This window comes from Haliotis rufescens, unplaced genomic scaffold (assembly GCF_023055435.1).
Source record: "Haliotis rufescens isolate VD_foot unplaced genomic scaffold, xgHalRufe1.0.p SCAF_15, whole genome shotgun sequence".
In the NCBI taxonomy this organism is placed as follows: Eukaryota; Metazoa; Mollusca; class Gastropoda; order Lepetellida; family Haliotidae; genus Haliotis; species Haliotis rufescens.
The window spans coordinates 24,033,577-24,054,405 of record NW_025963835.1 but is presented as its reverse complement, the minus strand read 5'-3'; the positions used below and the strand labels follow the sequence as shown (position 1 = coordinate 24,054,405).

The window sequence follows — 20,829 nt, the reverse complement described above, 5'->3', positions numbered from 1 at the left end:
CCACACTACCGATCTATTCATGTGGGGTATAACCTGCCATATTACCGATCTATTCATATGGGGTATAACCTGCCATACTACAGGTCTATTCATGTGGGGTACAACCTGCCACATTACCGATCTATTCATGTGAGGTATAACCTGCCACACTACCGATCTATTCATGTGGGGTATAACCTGCCATATTACCGATCTATTCATGTGGGGTATAACCTGCCACACACCACATATCTATTCATGTGAGGTATAACCTGCCACACTACCGATCTATTCATGTGGGGTATAACCTGCCATATTACCGATCTATTCATATGGGGTATAACCTGCCATACTACAGGTCTATTCATGTGGGGTACAACCTGCCACATTACCGATCTATTCATGTGAGGTATAACCTGCCACACTACCGATCTATTCATGTGGGGTATAACCTGCCATATTACCGATCTATTCATGTGGGGTATAACCTGCCATACTACCGATCTATTCATGTGGGGTATAACCTGCCATACTACCGATCTATTCATGTGGGGTAAAACCTGCCATACTACCGATCTATTCATGTGGGGTATAACCTGCCATATTACCGATCCATTCATATGGGGTATAACCTGCCATACTACCGATCTATTCATGTGGGGTATAACCTGCCATATTACCGATCTATTCATGTGGGGTATAATCTGCAATACTACTGATCTATTCATGTGGGGTATAACCTGCAATACCACCGATCTATTCATGTGGGGTATAACCTGCCATATTACTGATATATTCATATGGAGAAAGTGGCCAGATTGAAGGTGAGGTGAGGTGAAATGGGGTTTAACGTCGCGTCCAAGATTATTGTACTTATATAGCGACGTGCATGTAAGTATGTGTGTAGTTGCTTGTACTAGTCCGGACTGATGCCGATTTAGTGCAAGCTCACTGAGATACCATGCCGCAGTTTACCATGAATACCCCACTCAGACACAGTATACTGACTCCGAGCCAACCAGTCCTTGTTTAAACCTTTTAATGCCCAGCGCGAGGCAGGGTAACAAAAAGAACCATCTTTTAACGTCTTTTGGTATGACGCGGCCGGGAATCGAACCTCGGACCTTCCGCTCTCCGGGCGGGCCAGATTGAAATGGCATTTATGATGACATTTAGTACATTTGTTCATTTTAAGGAAAATAGTGTGTGAATGAGTGAGTTAAAATTTAACGTCACATCGGCATTATTTCAGCCATATCGTGACGAGAAAATGTACTATATTCAAATTAGATATATTTAGATAGTATAAAAAGAAAAACATGTCGTCGAAGGACAGTAAAACAACTAGATTTATCACAGATTTTATTTAAAACTAGTAGCTAACCATAAAATATGAAACCATACGTATTGAGGAAAATATAATGATTGAATGTGCGGGTAGGATGAAATATCGATTTCATTATTTTTGTGGGAATTAAATTCTGACATGAGCACATATAATGACATGTTTCATTTTGGGATAAGTGTTATTATCCTTGTGACGATATCGCTTTCTTACACGTTATATTTCTTTACATTTCAGCTCTACAAAAACTGTGTCAGCTTTCATGGGTGACAACACAGCTATTAAAACACCTATTTTACAATCACAACACGTTTCCTTTTTATTTAGTTAATGTATCCATCACCATATAGCAACGTGCATACTAGCAACGGTGTCTGCGTCTGTGCGTCTGTGAAAACATACGTGTGCGCGATGACATAGACACGTACATAAAAAGAAGCAGGGGTGACACGTACACGTACAGAGCAACATACACAAGTGCATGTAGAGAATTGTGGGTCACATCGACACGTGCATGTAGAGAATTGTGGGCTACATCAACACGTGCATAAAGAAAGATGTGGCCACATACACACGTGAATGTAGAGAATTGTTGGTAACATCGACACGTGCATGTAGAGAATTGTGGGTCACATCGACACGTGCATGTAGAGAATTGTGGGCTACATCAACACGTGCATAAAGAAAGATGTGGCCACATACACACGTGAATGTAGAGAATTGTTGGTAACATCGACACGTGCATGTAGAGAATTGTGGGTTACATCGACACGTGCATGTAGAGAATTGCGGGCCACATCAACACGTGCATGAAGAAGAATGTGAGCCACACACACGCGTTAATGTATAGAATTGTAGGCCACAAACACTTGTGCATGTATAGAATGGTTGGTCACATCGACATGTGCATGTTGGGAATAGTGGGTCACATCGACACGTGCATGAAGGAAAATCTGGGGTGATACGTGCACGTGCAGGTCCAGTTTATTTGTCACATGTCATGTCACATGTGCATGAAGAGAAATATGAGCAACACACACGTGTATGTAGAGAATTTTGGGTCACATCGGCACGTGCATGTGGAGAATTGTGGGTCACATCTGCAATTGTATGTAGAGAATTGTGGGTCACATCGACACGTGCATGAAGAAAAATGTGGGCCACATACACGCGTTAATGTATAGAATTGTGGGCCACAAACACTTGTGCATGTATAGAATGGTTGGTCACATCGACACGTGCATGTTGGGAATAGTGGGTCACATCGACACGTGCATGTTGAGGATTGTGGGTCACATCTGCAATTTCTTGTAGAGAATTGTGGGTCACATCGACACGTACATGAAGAAAATTATGGGCCACATACACACGTGCATGTAGAGAATTTTGGGTCACATCGACACGTACATGTAGAGAATTGTGGATCACATCAGCAATTGCATGTAGAGAATTGTTGGTCACATCGACACGTGCATGTAGTAAATTGTGTGTCACATACATACGTGCATGTAGAGAATTGTGGGTCACATCGATACGTGCATGAAGAAAAATGTGGGCCACATACACGCGTTAATGTATAGAATTGTGAATCACATCGATACGTGCATGAAGAAAAATGTGGGCCACATACACGCGTTAATGTATAGAATTGTGGGTCATATCGATACGTGCATGAAGAAAAATGTGGGCCACATACACGAGTTAATGTATAGAATTGTGGGTCACATCGATACGTGCATGAAGAAAAATGTGGGCCACATACACGCGTGCATGTAGAGAATATAAATACATCAGATTACACCGGGAAACTGAAACATCCCTTTGGGTATTATTCTATTGACAGAGTCTGAGTTTCACTTGGGTATGCTTTGTCCTCTCTAGGAAAGTTTAGGAAATATAGTTCCATAAACTCGTCTAGCAACCCTGATAAAACCAACCATTTAGCCAAGTATTTAGCCAAGAAAGAAACACATGTCAACTTCTTTTACATATTGTCTGGAGCATTATGTTATAATGGGCCCATGCCGCCTTTACCGAAACAAATACTAAGCCTTAATTGTAGCTTATGCCTAGATACTTCTTGTGCATATCGAGGCTTCGCACCCTGCTCCAAAACCATGTTTCTTACCCGACCACATAGACGTTTCAGCAGCATTTTGCTTCTATCTTATCTTGTAGTCCATGACCTGACCTTGTGACCTGAATATCAAATCAGCTATGAACTATGGTACTCCATGCAACACTCCTTTACCAAGCCAAGAGATAATAGACTCCGTGAAACATCCGCTTGAACATTGTTTTTGTCTCTTTCAAAAGGTAATGTGTGCACGTAGAGGTCCAAACGTCTGTTTCAGGTTAGCTCGAGGCTTGACCACCTACACCATTTGCAATGTGAATTTAAGTTCTTCTCGTTCTTGTACATACCCAGATTTCGTCTCCTCCTCTAACGCCACGTTAACTATTAACACGTGCTAGATCTTGTATACAGGGTTACATATCAATATTGTTGATGAGGCGTCAAGCAATATTTACCCATTCACTTTAACACCACGTGTACTGTCAACACTTGCTAGTTCTTGTATATACCCAGACCCCGTCACCTCCTCAAGCACCACGTGTACTGTCAACACTTGCTAGTTCTTGTATATACCCAGACCCCGTCACCTCCTCAAGCACCACGTGTACTGTCAACACTTGCTAGTTCTTGTATATACCCAGCCCTCGTCACCTCCTCAAGCACCACGTGTACTGTCAACACTTGCTAGTTCTTGTATATACCCAGACCCCGTCACCTCCTCTAACATCACGTGAACTGTTATTGCATTTATATAGCGACGTACGTACGTGTGTGTGTGTGTGTGTGTGTGTGTGTGTGTGTGTGTGTGTGTGTGTGTGTGTGTGTGTGTGTGTGTGTGTGTGTGTGTGTGTCTGTGTCTGTCTGTGTGTGTGTGTCTGTGTGTGTGTCTGTCTGTCTGTCTGTCTGCTTGTACTAGTTCAGACTAATACCGGTTTTATAGTGCAACCAATTTTACCGTGTGCGCACGTCACATGTGCAATCTTCAAACCTTGAAGCAAAGTGCACGATACCGTTACATGTGATGAACGTGCACGTGTCTCATGCTACTGATCAGAATACTGCTAGCTGCGCTGATTCAGTCAATTATACCAACACGTGCTCCTTTTGTGTCACTCCATGAACATAATCACGGCAGGCATTAGACCACAACACTCACATTCACTGGGGTCAAAATTCATTGGGATAAAAAACGGATTAGAATAGGTCTTCAGCAGCCCATGCTCTGTCGTAAGAGGAGACTAACGGGATCGAGTGATCAGGCTAGCTGACTTGGTTGATGCATGTCATCGAATCTCAATTGCGTGGATCGATACTTATGATGTCAGTCAGCGGATTGTCTGGTCCAGACTCGATTATTTACAGACCGCCGTCACATACCTGGAATATTGCTTAGTGTGGCGTTAAACAACAAATAAACAAAAACCTAAATCATATATTCTTAGACTGATGTCCATCATGTGTTTCAGCAACCATGATAGTATTCCTTCTTCTACTCGGAGCTGCGTCGGTATATGGGTGAGTGTTACATGGTGAAATGTGCAAAACCAAACTGTTGTAGTCGGCAATGTGTCGATATTTGAGTGAATTATATATACTACAATGTCCAACATTTCAAAATTATAACAGGCAATTATATCAATTATTAGGTGAGTTATAAGTGGATAATGCCAGTTACTTTAAATGATGGAGCATTGGGATAGCCCAGTTGGTGAAGCGTTCGCCCGTCTGGATGAAGATTCGGATTTCAGTTTTCATGTCTGCCAGATATATGGCTGGATTGTTGCTAAGGGTGGAGTAGATCAGTAGCTGCCAACTCACGTTGATAAGTGCTGCGCCTAACATAGAAGGAACTGCGAAATCTGGTGTAGCGGCCATAAATTTCAGAGTCCCGTGATTGGATTCGAACCACGGACCTTCTGAGCAGAGGTCGGACGCCTTGTCCACATGACCAAAGAGGTTAACCTCGTCAGCAAGCTGACAAGGTAAGGATGTCATCTGTGGGATGACACCACGCCCGGCTACATACTTTCCCGTCAACAGAAGGCACGTCCCGGACCGCATAGTAGGGTACTGAGACTTATTTTGCTCAAATTTTAATATGAACGCGCTCAGCTCCATGTTGGGCACCAATGTAGCGGCCATAAAATTTCTGAGTCCCGTGATGGGATTGGAACCACGGACCTACTGAGCAGAGGTCAGACGCCTTGTCCACATGACCAAAGAGGTCAGGATGTCATCTGTGGGATGACACCTCGCCCTGCTACATAGACATTACATGATGTCATAGAAGTATCTCACAAAGACTTAGGTGAATTAAGCAAATTGTTTCACTGTGACAAGTCTGTAAAATATGCAGGGGTCTGTAGCCTTTGGAAAATGGACAAACTTAAGGAACGTACAGTGATCAAGTAGCTGTAGAAAAAGGGCTCAAACCTAAAAATAAAGCGACAAACCCCTTTCCATATCCAGTAGAAATCTCTCCATAAAGCAGAGTCGATTGGACAATTCCGACTGTATCATGAGCATGTGGTTATGAATCACTATCAAATAGTAATGATACCAGGTGTTCTCGAAACCGTGAGCGTATCCTGCCCCACCGGTGGCACCCGTCACCCAACACATGCAAAGGCAAGTCAACTGTTCATGGGAACATGGGAACGTATAGTACATCATTTTTGTCACGGATGCGTCAAAGTTTGAAATGTCCTCCACATGTCTACCATAAACCTGAAAGCTTTACCGAGGCCTTGAATGTTGTAACCTTGATCAAGCAACTTCTGAGCAAGAGTCTTTGAAATCTTGGTAGAAAAATTATACTTGATTGTATCTCAAAAGTTGCGAAATGTAAACATCAAAGTCTGGAGCTGCTGGAAAACATCCATGAAGATATGAGTACAACACTAGGGAAGGAAGCCCCTCTATATGCATTCGTAAAAAGGTGAGAGTCTCCCGTCCTGAAAGGTCCGTCAGGTCAGCAAACCCAGAAATGATCCCGAGAATCCACGATATGATGATGGCCGACTGGCGAATGAATGAGCGTCATATGGTTAGTTCAATAGGCATTTTCCAGGAGAGAGTCACAGATATTTGTCAATGAAGAAATTATCAGCTCGCTGGGTGCCAAAACTGATCGAAAAACACACCAGGCACAACGTGTCTCAAGATCATGTATCTCTGTTTGAAACTGAGCCAGAAGGGTTCTTGCAACAATTGTGACTACATATAGAACCTGGCTTCACCTCCTTCAGCATAAGTCCAACCAACAATCAGACCATTGGAAGCATGGAAATGACTGTCCCATCAGGTGGAAAGGTTATGACCCCCATTTTCTGGGATGCCGAGGGCGTCATCGTGGTGGGCTATCTTCCAAACGATCAAACAATAAACGGAGCATATGATTTTGCATCTGTGAGGCAATTACGGGAAATTAAGTCTAAGAGACATATGAAGCTGAGAATAGGTGCGCTCCTCCATCATAACAATGCACCAGTGCACAAATCAATTACTGTTGTGACCACAATCCTTCAGCGCCCACCTATTCTCCTTGGATGGCGCCTTCAAACTTCCATCTGTTCCTAAACATAAAGAACCAATATCGGCTCGTACAATGACGTCATAGCAGCTGTGGAGAACATTTTGGACAGCCAAGAGAAGCTGGGATAGAATGCTTCCAAGATCGTTGGCAAAATGTTTCAATGTGGAAGGGGATGCATGTTGAAAACTATATGTTAATGTCTTTAGGTCAAGTCTTTCGATGTGAGGCTCAGAAGCTATCAACTCGTGTATCTGTATGTATCTGTCATTGCCAGAGACAATCATTCATCTTCTACCTTCAGGCAAGGTCATGGTCACGGTCACGGTCACGTACACTCCTGTATCCATAACAACCACCAGCAGATGACGGCAAACCAGGTGATCGCCAGCGTCATCGTCGACATGGAGAAAGATGGCGACGGCGCTGTGACACAGGCTGAAGTCATGGCTGAATTCGTCACCAAATACGACCATGACGGTAAAGGAGAGACAATGTGATGATCGGAATTGGGGGAGGGATGGGGGTGGCGGTTGGAGTAGGGGGTTGGGAGGATTCTGGGTTTGCTTATTATAAAATATTTATTCAATTTCGTCAATGCTGGATAACAATATTACTGCCTCATATTTACGAAATAGGCATGTGCTGGAAATTGCAATGTGAATTAATTAAATTGTTCGATTTTCTCGGACATTGAAAATGTGTGCTTAGAAGCAGAGAAATGCAAAAAAAGTCTCTAACTAAATCCAAGTATCCCATGCTTGTCTTATGAGCTGACTAAACGGGAATAGACTGTGTGATCTGGCCGAGTGGTGTCATCCGGATGTTTACTAACGGGTACGTCTACATTTATGTAGACACTCTTTAATCTGGACGTCTTCACTGGTAACGGTCATGTCCAGACCATTGAGGTGTCACTGTATGACCGATATGGAAGTCAGATCGACATGTTTTTGTTAGATTTGTATATTCATGAACAGTCATGTCGGTTATTTTTGTATCGTCCAGGCAGCGGTGATATATAACGTCCCATAGTACAAGAGGTACAGAAGCTCACCTATAGTAGATAAAAATGTAAGCGTTCGATATTCGCCTTAGCAGTTGTTTTGTCATAAACCTATGCAGCCCATCGTTCTGATACGACAAGGGTGGTGGGGTAGCCTAGTGGTTAAAGAGTTCGCTCGTCACGCCGAAGACCAAGGTTCGATTCCCCACATGGGCACAATGTGTGAAGCCCATTTCTGGTGTCTCCCGCCGTGATACTGCACGAATATTGCTAGAAGTGGCGTAAACCCATACACACTCACACACTCTGATACGATTATGTGTTCATTGATATATTTTATGAAGACTTCACAATGGCAATTCTACTTGCTCAAAGCCAAAGACAATGACGTTCACAGATTAGGTTGAGGGACGAACAAATCACATCGTGAAGGTGAGCTATAGCCAGTGTATAAGTCCAACGTATGTCGATGGTGTTGATGTGGTTACAGGTAACGGCGAGATTTCCGAAGATGAGTTTGTAAAGCAATGGCATCACCACTACCACGACGAACACGACTTCGCCAGCTACCTCTTCCACCACTTCGACATAAACGACGACTTGAAACTGACCGACGGTGACATCGCCGCTCTGGAGTTGTCCCTTGATATTGATGGTGTGTGCTTAATAATATGGATTTGGGTGGCAGTCTGACATTCCTTCTTAACATGAAATTAAGATATTTCGCCTTTAGACCATTGCAATTGGTCACAATTCCATTCCTTAAATTTCTGGTGAACGTTCCCTCACTGACATATTGCGAGTCCCGTGATGATTAGGATATACACGTCATATATCTCTATACACCTTAGACATGGTTCCTTATAATGCCTTACAGGTGATGGTAACGTCTCAGTCTCAGAGTTCCAGGCCTATTTGACCAACGTAAGTCGCGGACCTATTATTCATTTTAGGTTCAAAACGTACTCTTCATGTCAAGAAAGGGAAGCAGTTATGCTGCCTCACTATCCTGCCATACTATCGATGTATTAATATGGGGGGAATGTACAGATAGGAATTTATGATGACATTGTATAAATTTCTTCACTGGGGGTGGGGGATGTAATGATTGAATAACATATCGATTTTATACTTTTATTGTTATGAAATGCTAAAATATGTATATATAATAACTGTTTTGATGTTTATGACGACAAAGTGTGCGACTGTCTGTCTCCCACCCTTTCCTGGAGATATACTAACTGTTTCACATTTCACATTTCAGCTCTACACAAACTGTGTGACACATCATGGGCGGTAGAACCGCAATTTAATAAAAAACACTTCCTGTCACGCCGTGTTTCCTCTTCCTTTAGGTATAATTTGGGGGTAAGACATTTAGGCGAGAAGTAGGCATCCCCATGCGCACGAACCGTGCCCCTTCTTGCTGATGTGTTTCTTAATGCATTGGAATCGAGATTTCTGCTGAGATTGTCAAGGTCAAAACAAGGGCATTCAGCAAGAAGTTTAACTTAAGCGTCGGGCATATCATAGCATTAGAAATTGGCACAAGTCCTGTAGTCCTTGCCAAACTGCCCAATAGTTACGGTATCATAAGGACGAGAAGAAATTTCCCAGTTTTAAGGGTTTTGCTATATGTTATCATTATGAGGACTAGTGGACTAAAAGTGTTAGTTTCTACCGTTCTATCAATGGCCTGATATTGTTCAACAATGGTCAAATAGCCAAATTCCTTCCACTTTTTTACCCAAGAGTACAAAAGATTACTGAAACCGCCTCATCAGTTTCATATTTAGATCTAAAGTTTCAGAGTGACATGTATGAGAAGAGGAATGATTTCAACTTTCAACTATAGTCAATTTTACCTTTATTTTGAACAATATTCCAGCAGCTCCAACCTTAGATGTCTACGTTTCAAATAAGGTACAATCAAGTATGATCCTTTATCGAAGATTTTAAAAAGCGGCACACGAATCTTGTTCAAAGTTGTGTCAACATTCCAGACCTCATCAAAGCTTTCACAAAGGTTTATGGAAGAGTTTATTGGGCCACATAGACATGTACAAATAGAGAAATGAGGGCCACAAAGACATGTACAAATAGAGAAATGAGGGCCACATAGACATGTACAAATAGAGAAATGAGGGCCATATAGACATGTACAAATAGAAAAATGAGGGCCACAAAGACATGTACAAATAGAGAAATGAGGGCCACATAGACATGTACAAATAGAGAAATGAGGGCCATATAGACATGTACAAATTGAGAAATGAGGGCCACATAGACATGTACAAATTGAGAAATGAGGACCATATAGACATGTACAAATAGAGAAATGAGGGCCATATAGACATGTACAAATTGAGAAATGAGGGCCATATAGACATGTACAAATAGAGAAATGAGGGCCACATAGACATGTACAAATAGAGAAATGAGGGCCATATAGACATGTACAAATTGAGAAATGAGGGCCACAAAGACATGTACAAATAGAGAAATGAGGGCCATATAGACATGTACAAATTGAGAAATGAGGGCCACATAGACATGTACAAATAGAGAAATGAGGGCCACAAAGACATGTACAAATTGAGAAATGAGGACCATATAGACATGTACAAATAGAGAAATGAGGGCCACATAGACATGTACAAATTGAGAAATGAGGACCATATAGACATGTACAAATAGAGAAATGAGGACCATATAGACATGTACAAATTGAGAAATGAGGGCCACATAGACATGTACAAATAGAGAAATGTCTTTGTTGTTTAAAGCCGCATTCTAGAAAAAGTGTGAGTGACTGCTAGTACTTATCCGGACTAATGCCGAGCTGAAATACCATGCCGCAGTTTAACATGAATACCCCACTTAGACCCAGTATACTGACTCCAAACCAACAAGTCTTTGTTTTATCCCTTCAATGTCAGGGTAACAACAAGTACCATCTTTTATCTATCGAACCCGGACCTTCCGCTCTCCAGACCATACACACTCTACCACTGGACCACGGAGGCGGTCTCATATTTATCTAGAGAAATGTGGGTCGTATTAACATGTATGTGTAAATCTGTGTTTTTAGAAAATACCAGTACAGGTCGCAGTTCGACTGTCATGAAATTTCATTTTGTGCAGAAATTATTTATATAGAAAATTCTTATTCCGATATAAAGAAATACATTATGTTTCTTAAGTCATGCCTTGCAGTTTATCAGCTTGAAATGGCTCAATTAAATCTAAACCGTTAAAAATGTCTATGCATGGGAAACAACATTTGTCAGGCAATATATGTAATATTTTATTTAGAAGGATTACCACCGTCAGCCGTGTGGTCCTCTGTGAACAAGGTAATGCACACAGTAACATTATTATTGCTCAGCTCGCCATGCTCTTGTGTATAGATTCGTAAGTTGTAATCAAAAGTATATTGAGAGAAATACAATATTTAGCTCACCTAGTATAAAAAACCTGAAACTGTTTCACAAAGATAACTTATCGTTATGACTCACGTGGTTCATGTTCTCCGTTATACTGAGTAAGGTTGACGACACTTTTGGTAGTTTTCCTGAAATATCACGGCGCCGGACACCAGAAATGGGCTTCAGGCGTTGTATCCATGTGGGGAATCGAACCCGGTTTTTCGGCGTGATGAGCTAACGCTTTACTCTCAAGGCTATCACACCGCCAATATTCATAAACAGGATTATGCGGGCGTGCGTGCGGGCGTGCGGGCGTGGGTGTGTGCGTGCGTGTGTGCGTGTGTGCGTATGTGTGTGTGTGTGCGTTTGTGTGTGTGTGTGTGTGTGTTGCGCGTTATCAGTCGGCAGGGGCATTGTTGACTTCACTTCGATTACGTTGTCATTTCCTAAACGGGTAAACTGATTGAGCCATAACTGGTACAACAGTTGTAGGATAACATATTAGAACTGAACCTATTGTGTTCAAGGCATCTTCCAAATATGAAAACAAATATGGCTGCCGTCTTTGCAATATGCATATTGTGAGATAATCACACCGGGAGTTATTTGGTATATCCTGTGCGAATGAGTGAGTGAGTGAGTAAATGCAGCAATCTGTTATGTCTGAGCTAGAAGGCGGACCAGGCAAACCAGTGACTGACAGCACACGCAATGATCCACACAATCGAGGCACGAATACACACAATCTGTCGAGTCAGCGATATTGATTTCCGATTGGGATCTGGTGACAAATATGACAAACTAGCGATCTATTCCGACAAGATGCCCCAAGGGCCTATTCTGTGCCGAATATCGTCTACCGTGCTTCTCTTTTTTGTATACATAGGAATTATGATAGGAATAATGCAGAATTAGACTTCCCTACTTCCCTACAGCTGACGTTTTTCTGCTGACGCATCACGGATCACAGCTAACGGGTGACGGGTTTTTTTCTGTAGGCGCATCACGTATTTCAGCTTACGATATGACGTTTTCCTCCTGACGCATCACGTATCACAGTTGACGTTTGTTTGCTTTTGCATTACTGCTGACGTTAGGACGTTTTTTCCGTTTATGCAACACATATCACAGCTGACATTATGATGTTTTATCTGTTGACGCATCACGTATCACTGCTGACATTAGGACGTTTCATCTGTTGACGCATCACGTATCACTGCTGACATTAGGACGTTTCATCTGTTGACGCATCACGTATCACAGCTGACATTAGGACGTTTTATATGTTGACGCATCACGTATCACTGCTGACATTAGGACGTTTTATATGTTGACGCATCACGTATCACTGCTGACATTATGACGTTTCATCTGTTGACGCATCACGTATCACTGCTGACATTAGGACGTTTTATATGTTGACGCATCACGTATCACTGCTGACATTAGGACGTTTCATCTGTTGACGCATCACGTATCACTGCTGACATTAGGACGTTTCATCTGTTGACGCATCACGTATCACTGCTGACATTAGGACGTTTTATATGTTGACGCATCACGTATCACAGCTGGCATTAGGACGTTTTATATGTTGACGCATCACGTATCACAGCTGACATTAGGACGTTTTATATGTTGACGCATCACGTATCACAGCTGGCATTAGGACGTTTTATATGTTGACGCATCACGTATCACAGCTGGCATTAGGACGTTTTATATGTTGACGCATCACGTATCACTGCTGACATTAGGACGTTTTATATGTTGACGCATCACGTATCACAGCTGGCATTAGGACGTTTTATATGTTGACGCATCACGTATCACTGCTGACATTAGGACGTTTCATCTGTTGACGCATCACGTATCACTGCTGACATTAGGACGTTTCATCTGTTGACGCATCACGTATCACAGCTGACATTAGGACGTTTTATATGTTGACGCAGCACGTATCACAGCTGACATTAGGACGTTTTATCTGTTGACGCATCACGTATCACAGCTGACATAAGGACGTTTTATATGTTGACGCATCACGTATCACATCTGACATTAGGACGTTTTTTTCCGTTTATGCAACACATATTACAGCTGACATTATGATGTTTTATCTGTTGACGCATCACGTATCACTGCTGACATTAGGACGTTTTATATGTTGACGCATCACGTATCACATCTGACATTAGGACGTTTTATATGTTGACGCAGCACGTATTTCAGCTGACATTAGGACGTTTTATATGTTGACGCATCACGTATCACAGCTGACGTTTGTTTGCTGTTGATGCATTACTGCTGACGTTAGGACGTTTTTTCCGTCTATGCAACACATATTACAGCTGATATTATGATGTTTTATCTGTTGACGCATCACGTATCACTGCTGACATTAGGACGTTTCATCTGTTGACGCATCACGTATCACTGCTGACATTAGGACGTTTCATCTGTTGACGCATCACGTATCACTGCTGACATTAGGACGTTTCATCTGTTGACGCATCACGTATCACCGCTGACATTAGGACGTTTCATCTGTTGACGCATCACGTATCACTGCTGACATTAGGACGTTTCATCTGTTGACGCATCACGTATCACTGCTGACATTAGGACGTTTCATCTGTTGACGCATCACGTATCACAGCTGGCATTTGGACGTTTTATCTGTTAAAAGAACCATAGAGTGACACGAGTAACTGACAATAAAGTAGCAATGACATATGGTCTTCACTTTTGCACTGAATGCATGACATGATAGTGTGAGCAATTTTCTCCAACTGATATATCTTCATCATCTCCAGAACAATGCCTGATCTCCGCCTTGTCTTTCTACTTCTCGGATCTGCAGCAGTGCATGGGTGAGTCAATCATGAACATGTGTATATGAATCACTGTTAACTGGTCATGACACCAGGTGTTCGTAAAAATGGGGAGCGTATTTCGTATCCCTCAACCGGGGGCACCCGTCATAAACACATGCAAAGGCAAGCACTGTAAGATTGAGTGGAAGGTGGTTGAGTCGCGGATCTGTAGCACTGTGTGGTTGAGTGATTCGTGATGAAGACTCGGATCTGTAGCCCTGTGTGGTTGAGTGATTCGTGATGGAGACTCGGATCTGTAGCACTGGGTGGTTGAGTGACACGTGATGGAGACTCGGATCTGATGCACTGTGTCGTTGAGTGACACGTGATGGAGACTCGGATCTGTAGCCCTGTGTGGTTGAGTGATTCGTGATGGAGACTCGGATCTGTAGCCCTGTGTGGTTGAGTGATTCGTGATGGAGACTCGGATCTGTAGCACTGTGTCGTTGAGTGACACGTGATGGAGACTCGGATCTGTAGCACTGTGTCGTTAAGTGACACGTGATGGAGTCTCGGGTCTGTAGCACTGTGTCGTTGAGTGACAAGTGGTGGAGACTAGGACCTGATGCACTGTGTGGTTGTGTGACACGTGATAGAGTCTCGGGTCTGTAGCACTGTGGGATTTAGTGCCACGTGATGGAGACTCGGGTCTGTAGCACTGTATGGTTGTGTGACACGTGATGGAGTCTTCATTATTCCGTCATTATAAATCTGCATCTTTTGTCTAAAAGGTTTATATGATTCTTCGCCAGCCTTGCTCACAATCTCCGCCAGCAGGGTTGTATCCAAACCAGCCTTAATTTCTCCCCTTACCTCGCCGTCCGCAACATCATCAATGACATGGACAAAAATGGCGACGGCACATTGGAGCAGAGTGAAGTCGTTTCCGAGTTCGTCACAAGATACGACAGTGACAGTACGCATTGTTTATCAGTTGAACACATATAACATACTGCAATCTTCCCAACACCCGTGAAGATGCTACACGCTGATGCCCATCTGCACGTGTGAACGTCAACGTAACATATTCCATGTGACAGCTGTGTCGTTCTTTGATGTGTTTGTTAATGGCAACGTAAATCTGCTAGTTGGTAGTTGTGTAAATCTTTCCTGTGCAAACATTTGTGTAGTTAACATTTAAGAATGTAAACCTAAAGGTTTCGTGTGGACGGTTGAGTGGATATTTTGTGAATTGAAAATGTAAGCCTAAAATCTTCGGTTTAGTGGTTGAATAGTTCTGGGGTGTGATTTACTAATGTAGACGTAAAATCTTCGGGTTGATGGTTGTGAAGTTCGTTGATGTGAATTCTAGAAGTAAACGTAAAATCTTGGAGTTGATAGTCATGTAGTTCTTTGATTTGAATTTGAGAATGTAAATCTTAAATTTTCGAGTTGATGATTGTGTATTTCTCCTACATGAATTTAGGTATGCAAACGTAAAATCTTCGGGTTGATGGTTGCGTAGTTCTTTGATGTGAACTTAAGAATGCAATCGTAAAATCTTCGGGTTGACAGTTGTGTAGAACTTTTGTGTGCAAACACGTTTGTAGATATCTAACGTGCATTGTGCATTTTAGCATGGCAACGTAAGATTTTCGAGTTGATGGTTGTGTAGTTCTTTGTTGTGCTTGTTAGAATGGCAACGTAAACTCATCGAGTTGATGGCTGTGTATGTCTTTGTTGTGCTTGTTTGAATGGCAACGTAAACTCATCGAGTTGATGGCTGTGTAGTTCTTTGTTGTGCTTGTTTGAATGGCAACGTAAACTCATCGAGTTGATGGCTGTGTATGTCTTTGTTGTGCTTGTTTGAATGGCAACGTAAACTCATCGAGTTGATGGCTGTGTAGGTCTTTGTTGTGCTTGTTTGAATGGCAACGTAAACTCATCGAGTTGATGGCTGTGTAGGTCTTTGTTGTGCATTTTAGAATGGCAACGTTAGATCTTTGAGTTGATGGTTGTGTAGTTATTTGTTGTGCATTTTAGAATGGCAACGTAAACTTATCGAGTTGATGGTTGTGTAGTTCTCTGTTGTGCATTTTACAAAGTCAACGTACACTCATCGAGTTGATGGCTGTGTAGGTCTTTGTTGTGCTCGTTAGAATGTCAACGAAAACTCATCGAGTTGATGGCTGTGTAGGTCTTTGTTGTGCTTGTTAGAATTTCAACGTAATATCTTCGAATTGATGGTTGTGTAATTATTTGTTGTGCATTTTAGAATGGCAGCGTAAACTCTTCGAGTTGATGGTTGTGTAGTTCTTTGTTGGGCTTGTTAGAATGTCAACGTGAACTCTTCGAGTTGATGGCTGTGTAGGTCTGTGTTGTGCTTGTTAGAATGGCAACGCAACATCCCGTAGGTGATTGTTGTGTGAGCATGTGGTGTGTGAATGTATAGCACCTGCTGGCGGATCGGGGGTGCAGGGGAAACGCAGCATTCAATTTTCTTTTAAAATTTGAATATTTAGAGGCGTGCGTAGTTGAACAACTATCAAACAAATATAATTTCAGTGTCCCCACCTTCTTCTGAGATAAGGCCAACGGGGCCAAAGTACTGAAATATATTTTTTTAAGTTATTGTTTAATGAGTGAGTGAGTGAGTGAGTGAGTGAGTGAGTGAGGTTTTACGCCGCTTTTAGCAATATTCCAGCAATATCACGGCGGGGGACACCAGAAATGGGCTTCACACATTGTACCCATGTCGGGAATCGAACCCGGGTCTTCGGCATGACGAGCTAACGCTTTAACCACTAGGCTACCCGACCGCCCCTATTGTTTAATGGATACCCGGAGCAAATGCCATGTGGCACCGTGTACAATGTACGTACTGTTTGCTCCTCGCCACTGAGAAGATAATTGTATGATTCAGATCAGTGACGAAAAACAGACAAATAAAACGTTTAGGTCGTTAAATACGCCTTGCAACACACTGGTTGTGATATTAACGGTATTTAACGGGGACTAGTGCAACAATCTCTATAATGATGACACAAATTCACAGACAACAGTGAGATCACGGAGGCGGAATTTGTGATTCAGTGGATCTTGCGGTACCATGATGGGCGCGACTTCGCCGTCTACCTCTTCCACCACTTCGACAAGAACGATGACCTGAAACTAACATCTGCCGACTTCCTCGGTCTTCAAGCAGAGATTGACAGCAACGGTGAGTGTTGTGGCCACTGCATCTACTGTTAGAAACTATTGTAGCCAAAGATCCTCACCACAGATACGACCCGTGAAGATCCGGGGTAGAATAGGTCTTCAGCAACCCATGCTTGCCGTAAAAGGTGACTATGCTTGTCGTAAGAGGCGACTAACGGGATCGGGGTGGTCAGGCTCGCTGACTTGGTTGATGCATGTCATCGTATCACCAATGCGTGTATCGATGCTCATGATGTCAATCACTGGATTGTCAGGTCAACACTCGATTATTTACAGATCGCCGTCATATAGCTAGAATATTGCTGAGTGAGGCGTTAAAGAACAAACAAACAAAATCACCAGAGATGCCAGGTTGAATCGCACTGACCGCGTGGTGATTCCGGGTTACAACTGAATCCACCATATAACCTACGACGACTCATTAGATCGGGTGGTCAGGTTCTGTGACTTGGTTGATTGCGAGGTTCGTTGCTCACAATATCGACCACTGGATTGTCTGTCTAAACTGGACTAATTACAGGCCGTCATATAAATTGAATATTGCCGAGTGCGACGTTAAACAAGAAAACTAACATGAATCGTACTTGGTTTCTCGTCTACGTCTGTAAGTATGGCCACCACTGTCAAGTGGAATATGACGTGTTCGGATGTGCAGGCAAAAGTGAAGCTTGTGATAACCGACATGATTCTTTTAGCAATGAAAGGTACGTCGGACTATATGCTGAGCGATGAAATAGTAACTTAACATACATATTAATCTTTTTACGCCGATAAGAAAATAATATCTAGCTTTTCACGCCGTGTTTAACGTGGGAGGAAAACCCGAAGTGATGAAGGTCTCAGACTTTACAACTTGAAACCAATGAGCATGGGTATGGTGCTGAAGGACATATTACCGTGGAGAACCGGGATTCGAACCCACAATCATAGGTTTCTTGCGTACCCAAATACGTAAGTCTGCACAGCGAATAGACGACTGGGCCACCCGTGCCCAAACATTTTCAGTGAGTGAGTTGGGTTTAACGCCGCTTTTAACAGTATTCCAGTTATATAGCGGCGTGTCAGCTTAATGTGGGAGGAAAGCCCGAAGTGATGCAGGTCTTAGACGTTTACCAGTTCGGTGAAACCCATGAGCACGGGTATGGTGCTGACAAACCTAGAAACATAATTGGGGCGAACCGGGATTCGAACCCACAATCATAGGTTTCTGGCGTGCCCAAGGGACGCAACTCTGCACAGCGAATCGCGGCGCGTTAGACGACTGGGCCACCCGTGCCCCCCAAACATTGTCAGGCTAAAATGAGTACTATAACATAGAATCATTAGAAATTTGCCCTTTTAAACATGTTTATCTCATGAAGTGACCTGAAAGTTTGAGGTTAATATGGTGGTGTGTCCGAGATTGTGATCAGGCCAATTGTTAAACGCTGAATATCAACCTCTGGTGCCTTTAATCAACCTTGACATTTGATAACGCTGGATGGCTGGAATATTGTTGAGTGCGCCATTAATAAACACTCCCCCACCTACCCGATCACCCGATCTCACCCCAAGTTCAAAGTACACGTCCTTTATGTTTCAGGTGACGGTAAATTGTCTGACGCCGAGTTCAAAACATTTATGCTCGACGTGAGTAACAACATGCTCTCAGTAAAAAATAACGTCATAAGGACGTCAATGACGTCATTGATTAGTCGCACATAGTTTATGAACATCGCTCACAGTATCGATCACTGGTTTGTCTGGTTCAGAAAAATTACTTTAAGACCATCGCCATAACGATGACATATTCGGCTTCATCAACAACAGAAGAATCTTCTTAAAGGATGTTATTATGTGGACTGGTTTGTAGCAATCTCATCAAAATCAGATCTCAGTTTTCTTTACATGCCATTACGGGTCACGTCAGAACGACCTTTCGCGAATTTTGACCGACCAATGAAATGACTGACAAGAAATCGACATTAGCCAATCAGAAGGCAGCTTCCTCGAGCTTTACGACACTAGTTTCAAACTGGCCCCCACGCTTCGAAACATATTTTGACGTATTCTCGATTGAAAAAAATTAAAACTGATAAGAAGAACATTCTGGAATGGCTTATAGATGGCCTAGATTGTATGTATATAATCATAAAACCCGTAACTGTCGTTCGGAATACCCCGTGTTAAATAGTTCGTGGTTGCATGATTAGAAAACACATTCCGACTGTCACTTTCATGATCTGGTAAGCGACGCTCTGATTGGTTGGATGAAAGATCATTCTGACGTGACCCTTAATTGGATGTCCTCAGATCTTTGTTTAGCGATAGCGAGAACTAAGATCTGATTTTAATTAGATTGGGTTTGTAGGGCTTTCTGTTGTCTTGCAATAGAAATATATGACGTGTTATCGAGTTAAACTTTACCCTTTATACACACTATGAATGTTAAAATGTGTGTATAGACAGACTCCCGTATTTCTTCATATATTTTACCATAAATATACACACATACAATAAAAAAAAGTTAATTAACCTAGAATTTATCCACATATATGTGTTCCTGGTTTCAGATCTACAAGAATTGTGTTCCTGGAAGTTAGAAAAGACAAAAAAATTATTTTCAAACAACGTCGTGTCCAGATGACATTACCAACGAAGCGATGCATATTACAGTATAGATCTCATAGATTATAACACAATTTCGACTCATATGGAAAGAAACATACATTCATTCATTCACTAACCAAATCTAGCTAACCTGTTTTTTTATAATATCGGGGGACAATACACGCGTTTGGAAAGTTTTGTTTTGTTTGTTTGTTTGTTCATTTGCTTGTTTGTTTGTTTGTTTGTTGTTTAACGCCGCAATCAGCAATATTTCAGCTATATGACGGCGGTCTGTACAAAATCGTGTCTGAACCAGACATCCCAGTGATGACATCATGAGCATCGGTCTACGCAATTGGGACACGATGACATGCATCAACCAAGTCAGCGAGACAGACCACCCGATCCCGTTATTGTGGCGCCGTTTCGTGACCGATATAGGATCACTTTGTGATAAAAGCATGAAACTTGGCACAGTTGTAGGCAATGACATTCCAAAGATTTTCAGATATGGGGCCACCCAAACAAATCCAATATGACTGCCAAAGCCAATATGGCCGAAATGGCGGAATGAAACTCTTTGTGAACATGGCCCACAATCTAAATATACTCTCCGACAACAGAAACGCGAAAACCATATATGGAGGTTAATATATGAAGAATTACTTTTATTCAAGAGATATTAGATTTGTTTGATGCACAAACGAACATACTGGTATATTGTGTGAACCGACGGGCAAGAAAGCATCAAATGTGACGTCATAGATCCATGACTCTTTACATCATTTGTCTTGTGCCTGATTAGCGCGTCAAGTTTGGAAATCGTGTGCAACATATC

The 20,829-nt window shown here is 42.3% G+C and overlaps 3 protein-coding genes across 4 annotated transcripts in view; all 3 read left to right on the top strand.

The window, feature by feature from the left end:
* Positions 1-1,628, top strand: part of LOC124135229 — a 7,238-nt gene extending 5,610 nt beyond the window's left edge. The window contains exon 6 of the mRNA XM_046500496.2: positions 1,562-1,628. Within this exon, the coding sequence (XP_046356452.2) occupies positions 1,562-1,594 (33 nt within the window). The 3' untranslated portion in view covers positions 1,595-1,628. The remainder of the gene's footprint in view (positions 1-1,561) is intronic.
* A 1,915-nt stretch (positions 1,629-3,543) lies between these two features.
* On the top strand, positions 3,544-9,271 carry LOC124135275. 2 transcript variants are annotated; one of them, XM_048395923.1, is made up of 6 exons: positions 3,544-3,640; positions 4,868-4,916; positions 7,238-7,413; positions 8,430-8,594; positions 8,817-8,863; positions 9,204-9,271. In XM_048395923.1, exons 2-6 carry the CDS (start codon positions 4,873-4,875, stop codon positions 9,237-9,239), a joined length of 468 nt encoding a protein of 155 aa, XP_048251880.1. In that variant the 5' UTR covers positions 3,544-3,640; positions 4,868-4,872; the 3' UTR covers positions 9,240-9,271. The 2 variants fall into 2 exon arrangements, with proteins under 2 accessions (XP_048251880.1, XP_048251881.1); XM_048395924.1 differs by having other exon boundaries at positions 3,627-3,678.
* A 1,942-nt stretch (positions 9,272-11,213) lies between these two features.
* LOC124135274 (calcium-dependent protein kinase 27-like) lies at positions 11,214-20,190 on the top strand. Its single transcript, XM_048396347.1, has 6 exons — positions 11,214-11,295; positions 14,184-14,240; positions 14,996-15,159; positions 17,239-17,403; positions 18,985-19,031; positions 19,955-20,190. Exons 2-6 carry the CDS (start codon positions 14,188-14,190, stop codon positions 19,982-19,984), a joined length of 459 nt encoding a protein of 152 aa, XP_048252304.1. The 5' UTR covers positions 11,214-11,295; positions 14,184-14,187; the 3' UTR covers positions 19,985-20,190.
* Positions 20,191-20,829: the final 639 nt, after the last annotated feature.

What these genes read in the sequence shown, in the direction of transcription:
- LOC124135275 (XM_048395923.1), top strand. Translation starts at nt 4,873, where the DNA reads ATGATAGTATTCCTTCTTCTACTCGGAGCTGCGTCGGTATATGG. An exon ending in GGAGCTGCGTCGGTATATGG is followed by an intron (nt 4,917 to 7,237) that starts GTGAGTGTTACA and finishes TTCTACCTTCAG; the next exon opens with GCAAGGTCATGGTCACGGTC. An exon ending in TCCAGGCCTATTTGACCAAC is followed by an intron (nt 8,864 to 9,203) that starts GTAAGTCGCGGA and finishes TTCACATTTCAG; the next exon opens with CTCTACACAAACTGTGTGAC.
- LOC124135274 (XM_048396347.1), top strand. Translation starts at nt 14,188, where the DNA reads ATGCCTGATCTCCGCCTTGTCTTTCTACTTCTCGGATCTGCAGCAGTG. An exon ending in GGATCTGCAGCAGTGCATGG is followed by an intron (nt 14,241 to 14,995) that starts GTGAGTCAATCA and finishes ATTCTTCGCCAG; the next exon opens with CCTTGCTCACAATCTCCGCC. An exon ending in CACAAGATACGACAGTGACA is followed by an intron (nt 15,160 to 17,238) that starts GTACGCATTGTT and finishes ACAAATTCACAG; the next exon opens with ACAACAGTGAGATCACGGAG.